Source organism: Dermacentor albipictus, chromosome 7, assembly GCF_038994185.2.
Source record: "Dermacentor albipictus isolate Rhodes 1998 colony chromosome 7, USDA_Dalb.pri_finalv2, whole genome shotgun sequence".
Taxonomy (NCBI): Eukaryota; Metazoa; Arthropoda; class Arachnida; order Ixodida; family Ixodidae; genus Dermacentor; species Dermacentor albipictus.
In genome coordinates, this window is record NC_091827.1 from 123,936,359 (window position 1) to 123,949,062 (window position 12,704).

The 12,704-nt window shown below is 44.3% G+C and overlaps 1 protein-coding gene across 5 annotated transcripts in view; it reads left to right on the plus strand.

The window, feature by feature from the left end:
- The first annotated feature begins 2,247 nt into the window (after positions 1–2,247).
- The window catches only part of LOC139048145 (coiled-coil domain-containing protein 9-like), a 126,956-nt gene continuing 116,499 nt past the window's right edge, over positions 2,248–12,704 (plus strand). Inside the window, exons 1-5 of one of the 5 annotated variants that reach the window (XM_070522667.1) lie at positions 2,248–2,452; positions 2,500–2,579; positions 6,966–7,058; positions 10,707–10,811; positions 12,524–12,604. In XM_070522667.1, the coding sequence (XP_070378768.1) occupies positions 2,568–2,579; positions 6,966–7,058; positions 10,707–10,811; positions 12,524–12,604 (291 nt within the window). In that variant the 5' untranslated portion in view covers positions 2,248–2,452; positions 2,500–2,567. Of the gene's footprint in view, positions 2,580–6,922; positions 7,059–10,706; positions 10,812–12,523; positions 12,605–12,704 lie in introns of all 5 variants that reach the window. The other 4 variants (XM_070522668.1, XM_070522666.1, XM_070522669.1 and 1 more) reach the window with 4 other exon arrangements.

The following is a 12,704-nucleotide window of genomic DNA, read 5'->3' on the forward strand; positions in this document are numbered from 1 at the left end:
TTCTAGATCCTCATGGTTGTCTGCGGTTACAATGATAGCAGTGTCATCAGCATACATTAAAATATCACAGCAACTTAGGACCTTCGGCAAATCATTCAAGTACAATGAAAATAACATGGGCCCTAAAACGGATCCTTGAGGAACCCCAGTCTGTAAATATTTAAGTGATGATATGATGTTATTGATAACTACAGCTTGTTGACGGTTTTCGATGTAGCTGGAAAGTAAGCTGTAGGCTTCACCGCGAAATCCATAGCGGTTTAATTTGTTATAGCGTGATCCACGGTATCAAACGCTTTCTTTAAATCAACAAATACAACAGCGGCCAGTTTATTTTCATGTAATGCTGTATTAATTAATTGAGTTAGGCTTAGGACTGCAGTTGCCGTTGAATGATGTTTTCGAAATCCATGTTGCTGTTGACACAGTAGGTTATATTTTTCTAAGAATTTGCAAATATTATTGGATAAAATCTTTTCGTAAATATTATTAATAACACTTAAGACAGAAATGGGTCTGTAGCTTGACGGGTTGGATCGGTCTCCATCTTTGTATACCGGGACAACTTTGGCAATCTTTAGTGCAGAGGGGTACTTTGCACATTTTAATGAATGATTAAAAAGTTTGCATAAGATGGGTACCAAGATATAAGTGTTTTCCTTAAGTATGCGTGGGTAAATTCCGTCCAGTCCGGCAGATTTATTGCCTGGTAAGCTGAGAAAAATGGATGTAATTTCATGGGGTTCGATTTCAAACATTACAAAAGTATTGAGAACTGTATTCGATGCAGCATTTTGTTGTGATTCGGGGAGTTGAGCAGCCAATGATGGGCCGATATTGGTGAAAAAGGAAAAGCAAGGAAAATTGATTGAACAGTCATTACCAGGACTGATGTACGCGGATGATATTGTATTAATGGCTGACAATGCAGAAGATCTGCAGGAATTAATGGACATATGTGGTACAGAAGGAGACAGATTAGGCTTGAAGTTTAGCAAAGAAAAATCAGCAGTCATGACTTTTAATGATAACAGTTGCGGCGAGCATAAGATACAGGAGGCCACGCTGGAGATAGTCGATAAATACAAGTACCTTGGGGTGTGGATAAATAATGGCATTGAGTATCTGACAGAGTACGAAAAATATCTAAGGACCAAAGGTAACAGAAGTGCAGCGATTATGAAGAGTAGGGCACTGTGGAACTACAATAGGTACGAGGTAGTACGAGGGATATGGAAGGGGTAATGGTACCAGGCCTGACTTTTGCCAATGCGGTTCTATGTATTAGAACAGAGACCCGGCAACAGTTGGAAATTAGGCAACGTGGGGTGGGTAGGCTCGCTCTGGGAGCACATGGCAAGACACCAAATCTTGGAGTGCAGGGGGATCTGGGATGGTCTTCTTTCGAGGGCAGAGAGGCTGGTAGCAAGATAGCCTTTGAGGAGCGATTGAGAAAAATGGGGGAAATTCGGTGGGCTGGGAAGGTTTTCAGTTACTTATACACGAGGAATGTTGACACGAGGTGGAGGAAGCGAACTAGAAAATTGACAAGCAAATACTTGGGCAGTAGCGGGGGAACAAGTAAGGAATCATCTGTCAAGAAAAAGGTTAAGGAGGCAGAGAGGAGTATGTGGAGTACAGAGATGCAAACCAAATCGGCATTGGAGACATACAGGACGTTTAAGCAGAAAATAGCCAAAGAAAATATTTACGATAACTCTAAGGGAAGCTCATTGTTGTTCGAAGCCAGGACAGGTGTACTGAGGACTAAAACGTACCGAGCCAGATACCAGGAAATTTGGTATGCGAGGCGTGTAGAGAGGAGGAGGAAACGGCGGAACACCTGATACTTGCTTGTAAACAACTTCACCCTGCAGTTGAATCTAATGGGGAACTATTCAAAGCCTTGGGTTTTAAAGACAGTGAAAGTAGAATAGACTTTGAACAGGTAGAAATAACTAAACGGAGGCTATCTGATTGGTGGAGAATATCAACGCAGAAGTAAAGGAGTAAATACATAGGTATGCATGCATATAGAACGATTAAAGGCTAGGTGGCGCGCGTCGCCGCCGCCCGATTCAAAGGGTTGAGCCACAATCATCCATCCATCCATCCATCTAGGCACTATACCTAGGCGAACAGAAATCTCAAGGACCGAAAATCGCCACATTTCTCTCTCGCAACCATTGCTCCTCGCGCATGCGCAGACAGAACGGAGAAATTCAATTATGATGTGCTTGTCCAAAACACGTCCAAAGAGCCACGCCGTCGAAATAACACCGGGGATGTTCTGACAGCTCTGTAGCGTTTTTCATGCAGTCGTGTTTTTTGCCGGTACATAGTGCGATCCGCTGGGTACGTGCGTGTTGCTTGTGTTGCGAACTGGCTATTTCACTGCTTCGTGATTGCTGCTTGCGCTTTCGAAGAGTGCTTCTGGAAACGTGGTGGTTAATCGCGCAGTGCTGCTTGTGAAGATCGAGCTTTTGTCGTGGTGGTTAGTCGCGCAGTGCCGCTTGTGAGTTGATCGAGCTTTCGTCGTGGTGTGACCAGGCGAAAGCAACCACGACATGTCGGCGCAGGTAAGCACCAAACACAATTGCCCGCTATAAAACAAATTTTATTTCACTTTGAGTTTGTCCTCACCCTACTGACCATTTTTGATTGAACTGTGAGAACACGTCGCATGTAGAACATCGCAAACGCGACACTCGATCGCGTTAACTGCTACTGAAAAACTCCTTGTGCAGTTTTGCATAGGTTCTTGATGACTGTGTCTTCATTGTGCTGCGGAGGCGAATGCCTGTTCATTGAACCGCGGTTGTGCTATTGCCTTGCTTAGTAACTCAGGGGACCAATTGCAATGCATGCTCACTGACCTGGACAGGCAAAGCAGAAGGGTGGGTCTAAAAATTAATCTGAAGAAAACTAAAGTAATGTTTAACAGTCTCGGAAGAGAACAGCAGTTCACGATAGGTAGCGAGGCACTGGAAGTGGTAAGGGAATACATCTACTTAGGGCAGGTAGCGACCCCGGATCCGGATCATGAGACTGAAATAATCAGAAGAATAAAAATGGGCTGGGGTGCAATTGGCAGGCATTCTCAGATCATGACAGGAGGTTGCCACTATCCCTCAAGAGAAAAGTGTAACAGCTGTGTCTTACCAGTACTCGCCTACGGGGCAGAAACCTGGAGGCTTATCAAAAGGGTTATACTGAAATTGAGGACTACGCAACGAGCTATGGAAAGTAGAATGATAGGTGTAAGGTTAAGGGGGATAAGAAGAGAGCTGATTGGGTGAGGGAACAAACGCGAGGTAATGACATCTTAGTTGAAATCAAGAAAAAGAAATGGGCAGGGCATGTAATGAGGAGGGAAGATAACCGGTGGTCATTAAGGGTTACGGACTGGATTCCAAGAGAATGGAAGCGTAGCAGGGGGCGGTAGAAAGTTAGGTGGACGGATGAGATTAAGAAGTTTGCAGGGACATCATGGCCACAATTAGCACATGACCGGGGTGCTTGGAGAAGTATGGGAGAGGCCTTTGGTCCTGCAGTGGGCATGGCCAGGCTGATGGTGTGCTACAGTACGTTGATTTGTGGGCCGGCGTGTTTTCCTGTGCCATCGCACCCTGCCTGAAGGTTGACAGAAACTGACACGACTGTAAGGTGTCCTATAATTTTATATTTGTGATTGCTGAATTACAGACAATACAAGTAAATAGTCTGGTGCAGTTAATTTGGCCACACTATGAATAACAGAGGTGTTATTATTTACTGCATGTATCTTGTTTTGGACTGATGTCTCGCCCAATCTTGTTTGTTATGCTGTCCAAGTTAAGTTCGTTGTTTACTAGAGAAAAAAACTATCGGCGCGTAAGTCTGCAGGGTGATATTTACTTGGGGCCCATCGTTTTCGGGAAACTATCTTGTAGTACCTGGCAGAGATTAACCTTCACCATTGTTGGTGTCGCGCGGGGACAAGTTTAACGCACAGTTAAACAAGGACCGACATGAACTACATGTAATGAGCATTAAATTTCAACAAATAGCTTGTTCGAAACCTAGCCACACACATACATTGACAATGCCCATCACAAATGTCAGGAATTTTACTTGCGTTCCCTCTACAATATGCATGCCAGCAATACAACTTAATCACCGGGCGTCATGTTAGTAGATGGAGAGGCGTTCTCCTAACTTTTGTGTCAGGCAAACCAGTTCTGCGCAAATCCACACGGTGAAAAATTTGAATGAAATCGCCTTCAAATTTGTTTCACTTCAGACACAACTACACAGACATTGAAGGCACATGATGCAAGACACAATGCCCTCTGTATTCATATGTCATTGCGACTGCACTACAACAAATCACCTACATCCTTCTATTTTGTTTGTGTATATTTTATTGTAACATTTCTCTCCCCCTATCGTCTTATACCCGAGTCAGATGGGCAAATTTAGGGGCACTTCGAGCGACTGCACTTCGCATCTAGTGCCACTTGCAGGCTGTCAGACACTTGCTGCGGAGTGCGCTTTCCAGCTAATGTGTTCAGCGAACTCACTTGGCTGTGATGAAATGCATTTGCTTTAGTTTGCTTGGATGCGATGGTCTTGCCTTGGCACATGACGATAGCATTCTGCTTCCATCACGTGGGTTGCACGTTGTCATGGCGTAGGAGCATCCATGCTGTCTGCTAGAGAGAAGCTGGTTTTGCTTCGTACGAATGCTCGACGATGTTAGTAAGCCTCTAAATTAACCGCCCCTTGTTTAAATCATTCCCACGCCTCCCGGCATTTCACCTGGACGCAGAATTCTTCTCTCCTTGCGTTTTTACTCCAAGTATGTTCAGCATGTACACCTGTGCCGCTACCATATGTGCCGTCACCACATGTGTCTCATTAGTTTCGTCTCCTGTTCACCCCTGGCAGGCTATGCCGCTGGACGTATGGCGTGCTGTGTATCCTTCTGCATTTCATTAGGCTTTTGGCTTCTAAATCGCTTCTAAAGATCAAAATGCTATCAATAATATCTAGCTCTACCAATAGCTGTACAATTCTAAATTGCTCTATCATTAATCCTGAATGACACTTCTTTTTGCTGTTCAGCGTCACGCCTCCATAACGCCGTTGAAGTGACACTCGGCGAGGCAAAGTGCACTCGGTCGAAATGTCACTAAATCTGCCCGTCTAACTTGGGTATTAGCCTATATTTTCCCCAGGACTGCATAACAGTTCAGATGTCCACCGGGAAATGATGCTGTTATGATGTCCACGGCCATTCATTTCATTCTACCATTTGTCCTTAACACAATAATATACTACTACTGCTAGTAGTAGTAGATGATATACCATCAAACTCATATAGCCATGAAATTCTCATCCACTTGACAGTAGCATGATGCTACAAATGAAACGCATACAGGTTTCTTTTGAAGAAACCTCAGTTAAAAACAATTGTCTTTCTCCAGGCATTGACCTGAAACCAGTTCCTTTCTGAATTGGTCACTCTACTATCCCTTTTTCCCTACTCTTTGGGTTGTCGAACAATTTGCCCTTACCCTGCAATCTACTTGCCTTCTGTTATCTCATGTTATCTCAGATGGTAGAGGAACCACTCCCAAAAGGCCTTGGTCTCAGGTTCGATCCCCGGATGTGAAGCAATTTTTTTTTTTCAACTGCAAATCTTGCTTTCTGAGAAACTGTATAGGTACATTGCTTTATGCTACTCTCAGATGGATGACAATTTTTCCCTTTCATGTTCAATTTCACTGCTGCGACCTCCACTAGTTTTGTTTGCATGAAAACGTACAATTGCATCTAAAGGAGTGGCATGTTTTAGCATTTATTTATATTTGCACCCACTGTTGCCAAATATGATAATATGTAGATAATAAGGCATTTGAGTGTCATGGCTGTTTTTTGTTGTCGATACTCCTACGTGTAAAAGGACAAAAAAAAAGAGGAGGTTACATGAGTTTGCGCAGATTCAGCTTTAGGGTTTTATGAACCGATAGGAAGACAGGCGAATAATGCTAAGTGCTGACAGTGAAGTCTCATTCAGAGGTTATCAATCATGTATTGTGGGCACTAAGCTGGGAAGGAGCTCCGTGCAGTGTATGGATTTTAATGCTTCCATCAGGCTTCCCTGTGTGGTAATCGGTTGCCACTGCTGTGTTCTTTTTGAAGACAAGGTCGTCTTAGCAGACTTCACATAGGTTTAGCATATCTGTGTATCTTGTAATCACTTCCAGAAAAAAAGAATGTATCTTTTGTGCAACCAGAGCGTCATAGCGAGTCGTGAGAGGTATCAAAATGTAGGTCTCAACAAGGCAAGAAGCTAGAATTAGTTGCAGAGTAGGTAAAATTAATGATATGAGTGTAATTAATGCCAATAAGTAGAAAATCAATGGCATTGCACTATACCCCTGTAAAGGGTGCTCTGCCATATATATAGACAGCTGTTATATGGCACACTTTTGTAAAATGGAGCGAGTTTTCTTGGGCTAAGGAGGGCTTCCACAAGGCTATGGTGTCTGGAAGGTAGCTTCGGCAGTGCCCATCAGAAGAAAGAATGATAGAAGGTAAAATTAGCGATATACGCGTAATTAGTGTAAATGTAGTAGAAAATTAACCACATATTGCTGCGTCTCTTTCATATCGACGACAAGGACAATGATGGGAGCTCTAGTAGGCTTCATCACGTGCATCAGCCTAGCAGAGATTAGAAGACGAAGTAGTAATCTCTAGGCTTGACTACTAAAACAAGCTGTTTTTGTTATACTTGTCCACGTCTCCTGTCTTTGTTGCACCGCGACACTGGTGGAGATGCAGGGTACAACAATACGATGCTCCGGACTCTCCTGGTAGTCGTTCATCCAGCCCTTACACTGTCGCCTATTGCAATGCCTGTGCATCGTTTCAGTCATAGGTTGCAAGGCCTTGCTCCAGAGCTCACCCCCTTGCAGGAACCTTCATCCAGACACTGCCCATCACCGTCCATGGCCGACACCAGCCTGCCACAGGATCTCAAAAGCGTCCGTTTGTCCAGCCCGCCCCAGGTAACCCTTCTTCAACTACGGATTCCGGATCACTTTCACGGTGGCGCCTTTGAATACATGGAAGACTGACTTGACAAATTCGAGCGTGTTGCCAAGATCAGTGAGTGGAGTTCTAAGCAAAAGCTCACTAATGTATATTTTGCTCTTGGCGATAGTGCTCGGACGTGGTATGAAAGACGAGAAGGCAGTCTATTGACATGGAGTGGCTTCCCCCAGCAGCTCCTTGACACCCTTGCGAGTCTCAACCGAAGTGGCCGTGCCTAGCAGGTTTAGGGTTTCAGAAACTCAAATACACTGTCACAATGTTCGCCGAGGACATGGCCTGTTTGTGTCGTAAAGCCGACCCAAACATGACAGATAAGAAGTTACACTACCTCATGTGCGGCGTGAAAGAGCAGTTGTTCGCCAGACTGGTGCACAATCCACCAAGTATCATGGCTGATTTTATCAAGAAAGCTGCGGCTATTGGAGCAAGCACTTCGACAACAATGCAGGCAGTAAGATAGCTTGTCCAGCAGCAATGAGGTCAATGCCGCCACCATAACTGTTGACACTCAGAGCTCTCTGCACAATCTGATAAGAGAGATTGTTCGTGAAGAAATTCAAGAGCTCGCGACTCTGACAGTGGAACCCCCAGTGGCGTCTGTCACCGAAGTCATATGTGACGAAATCAGGCAAGCATTGTCATCTCTGAACCTTAGTCCTGAGCCGCATTCCATGAACTATGCCGCCGCGGTGTGATGTTCACCACCTGTTATGTTGATACCGCCAGCCGTTGACTGCCACACCTTGGTCATCCCAGGAAGAGCCTCTGAGATGTCCACAGCTTCGGAAAACGGACGTATGGCAAACTGCAGATCGGTGCCCACTCTGTTTCAACTGCAGTGGTGTTGGCCACATTTCCCGTGATTGCTGGCATCACGATGTACCTCTTCGCCCATGGTTTGACAGTTGACGTGCCAACGACGGCTACTCCCTACGCCGCCAAGCTCCTTTTTAAGGGTTTCCAGCCACACGCTCTCCTTTTGACGAGCGCCGAGCCAATGACGATGAGTCACTGCCAAATTGCCAGGCCAACATAGGCCATCGGTCACGATCTCCATCCTCTACATATTCGTCTGCACCAATACGCCACACTTTCACTGACCTCAGGTACAGGAAGTCATCTAGCCCACGCCGGGGAAACTAAAGGCAGCGACCTTCAGGGGTAAGGTTGCAAGCTGTTGCGACGATAAAAAGCCCCTCTTGCTTCCTCCACAGGACACTATGAAGCCAACGAGCTGTAACAGCAACGAAGTTGTAAGTGCAGACCTTATTGTTTTTGTTGACGGGCAGCAAGTGACAGCTTTGGTCAACACTGGTGCTGACTTCTCCATAATAAGTCATGACCTTGCAGTTAATCTCAAGAAAATAGACACCGGGGACAGGGTTTCAAATAAGGACTGCAGGAGGCCAGTTACTGATGTCTGCCGGACAATGTACGGCAAGAGTAAACATAGGAGGTGCATCTTTCATTGCCACGTTTGATTGCCACATGAGAAGTCGGTTGCATGCCCTTAACCAAGCACAAAATAATCACTGAAGACACAGCGAGACCAATTCACCAGAACCCTTATCGTGTGTATCTAAAATAACATGAAGCGATACAGGAGCAAGTAACTAGAATGCTCGAAGATGACATAATTCAACCGACCAAGGACCCCTGGGCATCGCCGGTAGTTTTTGTGTCAACTACCGCAAGCTAAAACAGGTTACAAAGAAAGATTTCTTCCCACTCCCGCATGTAGATTACTCCCTTGACCGGCTTCAACACTCTCGTTACTTTACCTCAACGGACTTTAAAAGTGGATATTGGCAAATCGAGGTGGGCTGAAGAGACCGTGAGAAAACCGCTTTTGTGACACCAGGCGGACTGTACGAATAAAGTTTTGCCCTTTGGTTTGGGCTCTGTGCCCGCAACTTTCCAAAGGCTCATGAATACTATGCTATCATAGGTGCAGTGGAAAACCTGCTTGGTCCATCTCAACTACGTCATTGTATTTTCTGCAACATTTGGCGAGCACCTGCAACGACTGAAACTGGTTCTGCAAGCCATCCGGTCTGCGGGCCTCGTGCTGACACCACTGAGAAATGCCACTTTTGCGTTGAGGAACTGCAGTTTACGTTTAGTTCAGAAGTATGTACCAACTAGGCCCAAATGAAGTGTTGCTGAAAATCAACCAGCCTGCTACAACTCGTTCAGGTCCCATGCACACCATTTGACCAGATCAGAATGGACCTTTTGGGCCCACTTCCTGCGTCTAGTGCAGGAAACCGCTGGGTTATTGTTGCGACTGATTATCTGACTTGCTACGCATTAACAAAGGCTCTCCCACGAGGCACAGCAGCAGAGATGGCACGATTTTTCATAGAGAATGTTGTGTTGAGACATGGTGCACCAACCATCATAATCACAGACAGAGGAACCGCATTCACGGCAGCGCTTTTAGATAATGTTCTGATGCTCAGTGGAACGACTCACTGAAAAACAACAGCCTACCATCCACAAACCTACGGACTCACAGAGCGCCTAAACAAAACTCTTGAAGACATGCTTTCCATGTATGTGGATGTCGAACACAAAAATTGATATGAGATCTTGCCTGATATAACTTTTGCGTACAACACTGCTAAGCAAGAAACAACACAGATGACTCCGTTCAGCCTTGTTCACGGACGGTAAGTATGGACGATGTTGGATGCAATGCTCCGACATGGATGCAAATGCATTTAGACGATGCACTGAAGAAACTAGTCAGCTCATACGCATACGCATCTGTCAACAGCAGGACTCGACGCAGGCCACTACAATGGTCGCCATAGACCTATGTAACCTATGAACCGGTTTCATAGTAACCTATGAAACCGGCAACAGAGTGTGGGTTTGGACGCCCATCCGAAGACTATGCGAGAAGCTATTAAGGCGATACTTCGGACCATATCAAGTACTACGCCTAAGTGACGTCACATACGAGGTAGTCCCAGGTAGCCCCTATTGCACGAGGCGCTGCCAACATTGGCCTGAAGTTGTGCACGCACTATGCATGAAACTGTACGTCACTGACTGACTGTGCGAGGAACTTCACACTACTGACCTCCTCTAGCATTGGGGCAATGCTCCTTTTTAGAGGGAGGCAAATGCCGCGTCTCTTCTATGTCAATGACAAAGACAACGATAAGAGCTTTAGTAGGCTTTGTCTCATGCATCAGCCTAGTGGGGATTAGAAGATGAAGAAGTAATCTCTTTGGCTCGACTACTAAAACAAACTGTTTAAGTTATACGTGTCATTGTCTCCTATCTTCGTAGCACTCCGACAATATTGCACCATAGGTTGCACTAACTCCGGGATTGGTCCACCTGGCTTTCTGGTAAAAAAAAGAAGGAAAGAAAGAACAAGGAGTCAACCAAGTGTCAATGCTAAAGACAAGGTTGTCCTAATTGCATGTGAAATCCTTTATGAATAAGATATGAAATAACCCAAATGAGGGATTAATGAACATGAAAAAGAGACAGAATAGAGATAAATCAATACCTAATCATCAAATAATTTGCACCACCATGTACATCGACCTTACCTTCTTTAGCGTCAACACTCCTTTTTACCACAGCCGCTTACCACTGGAGAAATGTCCCGGGAGGACCGGGAACGACTGGTCCAGCAGCGCATGGAGGATATGAGGCGTAAAAATGAAGAACTGCTCCGACGCCATGCAGTGAGGACATTATTTCCCTTCTTATTTCACAATGTGCTAAGTGTGCCAATTATATAACTTGTATTTTACCATTATTTGCCCTGAGTTCACTGTTGATTTGTAGGTATGTTTATATTTACATTTCACATTTTATACTTTTTTTTTCAATTCAGGGGTAAAAATTTTGTGTTATTTTCAAAGAGAAAATTGAAAATAAATGGGCTTCTTGTCTGGAAATCCAAAGTTTGAGATTTTTTTTGGTAACTTTCACAAATGATTAACACAGGCTTTTGTCTCCTCTTGGAGACGAACATTTTATTTAAACAAGCTAAATCACTGACAGAAACAACAACATGAAGGTGTTCATGTTGTGCACATATGCTTAAGGAGAGGGACAGGCAGAATGAAAGAGCACTGTGGGCATTTGCTCGAATCATAACACTTGATGGATATCAGTCGCTCTCCTTGTATATCAGTTCCTTGCCTTGTTTCCTTCTTTTTTGGCAATGTAATTATTCAGTACTTTAGGAAAATAATAAAACAAGTTGGAAGTCCGCACTCTTTCACTCTGCCTGTCCCTCTTCCTAAGTATGTGTGTGCTGTGAACGCTTTCAAAATGCATCGTTACCAACTCGTATGAGCTTCAACCCTTGCATGATATTGAATGACAAGCAGGGTTGCTTCCAAGTTATGTGATGAACTTACCTATAAGTTCCCACTATCGGGCATTATTCACACTTTTGAATGAAAACAAATGGGAATAATATCCTTGGCGATCCCTTGATTACTTTATCCTTTGGACTTCTTTTATCAAAAAAAAAAAATCACTAATAGTAGAGCACACGGGCATGCTCCTTAAGACGTGTGGTGCATTTATTTAACTTACAACCCCTTGTAGACATACATTGCCATTTGCATTTTGAGCATTTCTCTGTCCATTCTAGACCTGTCAGGCCTGTTGCCCTTGTTGTCCTTGTTCTACTGCATCGCTCTAAATGCCCGTGCAACAAAATTGATAGAATACCAGCTAGCCCCATCTGGCACTTTTATTTGAACATACCTGAGTAGAGAAAATGACCTCGCCACATCACAGCTACCATTTGCAATGCAGAATAACATCAGTTCTGCATTCACTTCCTGGTGCATCATCGCTGTTTACATGTGCATGACGCGTGGGAACTGCAATGTGATATGCCATTGTGGTAGTCATGTACTAAATGCGGCTACTTAAAGGACAAGCTTTTGTTCACTGAATGCCTGCAGATGCTGAATATATTGCCCATGTCAGTTTTTGCTTGAGTGTTGGATGAAAAGGAAGCACATATCATATTCACACAGGCATAATATTAAGGTGATACATATATCTTGACCACTTGCTCACACAAGTGATGCCTGCATTTATTCTTACCCTTTATGTAAGGTCAAAACGGGAAGGAGAGATCAGGTTCAACCCAATTTTCATGCTTTGTTTAGGGTGCAAAAATAAAGAATCATCTGATGATTTTACCTGAAAACGAAGGACCCTACTAATATTGTATATCTCTAAATTGCCCCCGATGTGGTGACCTCTGGGGTGCTTAGTGCACTGAAATAGTGACCTACACCTGCCATTATTTCTAGTGTTGCTCAATTCTTCCCCCATTAATGTTATAGAAATGTGGGACCCCCCACATTCATTGTTTTGCCAAGGAAAGCATTGTGTCCTGTACTATGAACTTGTCTCATGCCACCAGGAAATTGAAGCAGACAAGAAGAATGCCGACCTGCTCAGCAGTGCAGCCATCAAAGACAATTCCCTTCGTAAGCCACCATCTGTAAGTTTCTTTTCTCCTTAAGTCCAATAAGTAAGGTGTTAGCTTGAGCTGATCGGTTAGATTTCTTACTTACCCTAGCACAAAGGACAAAGATGAGTAA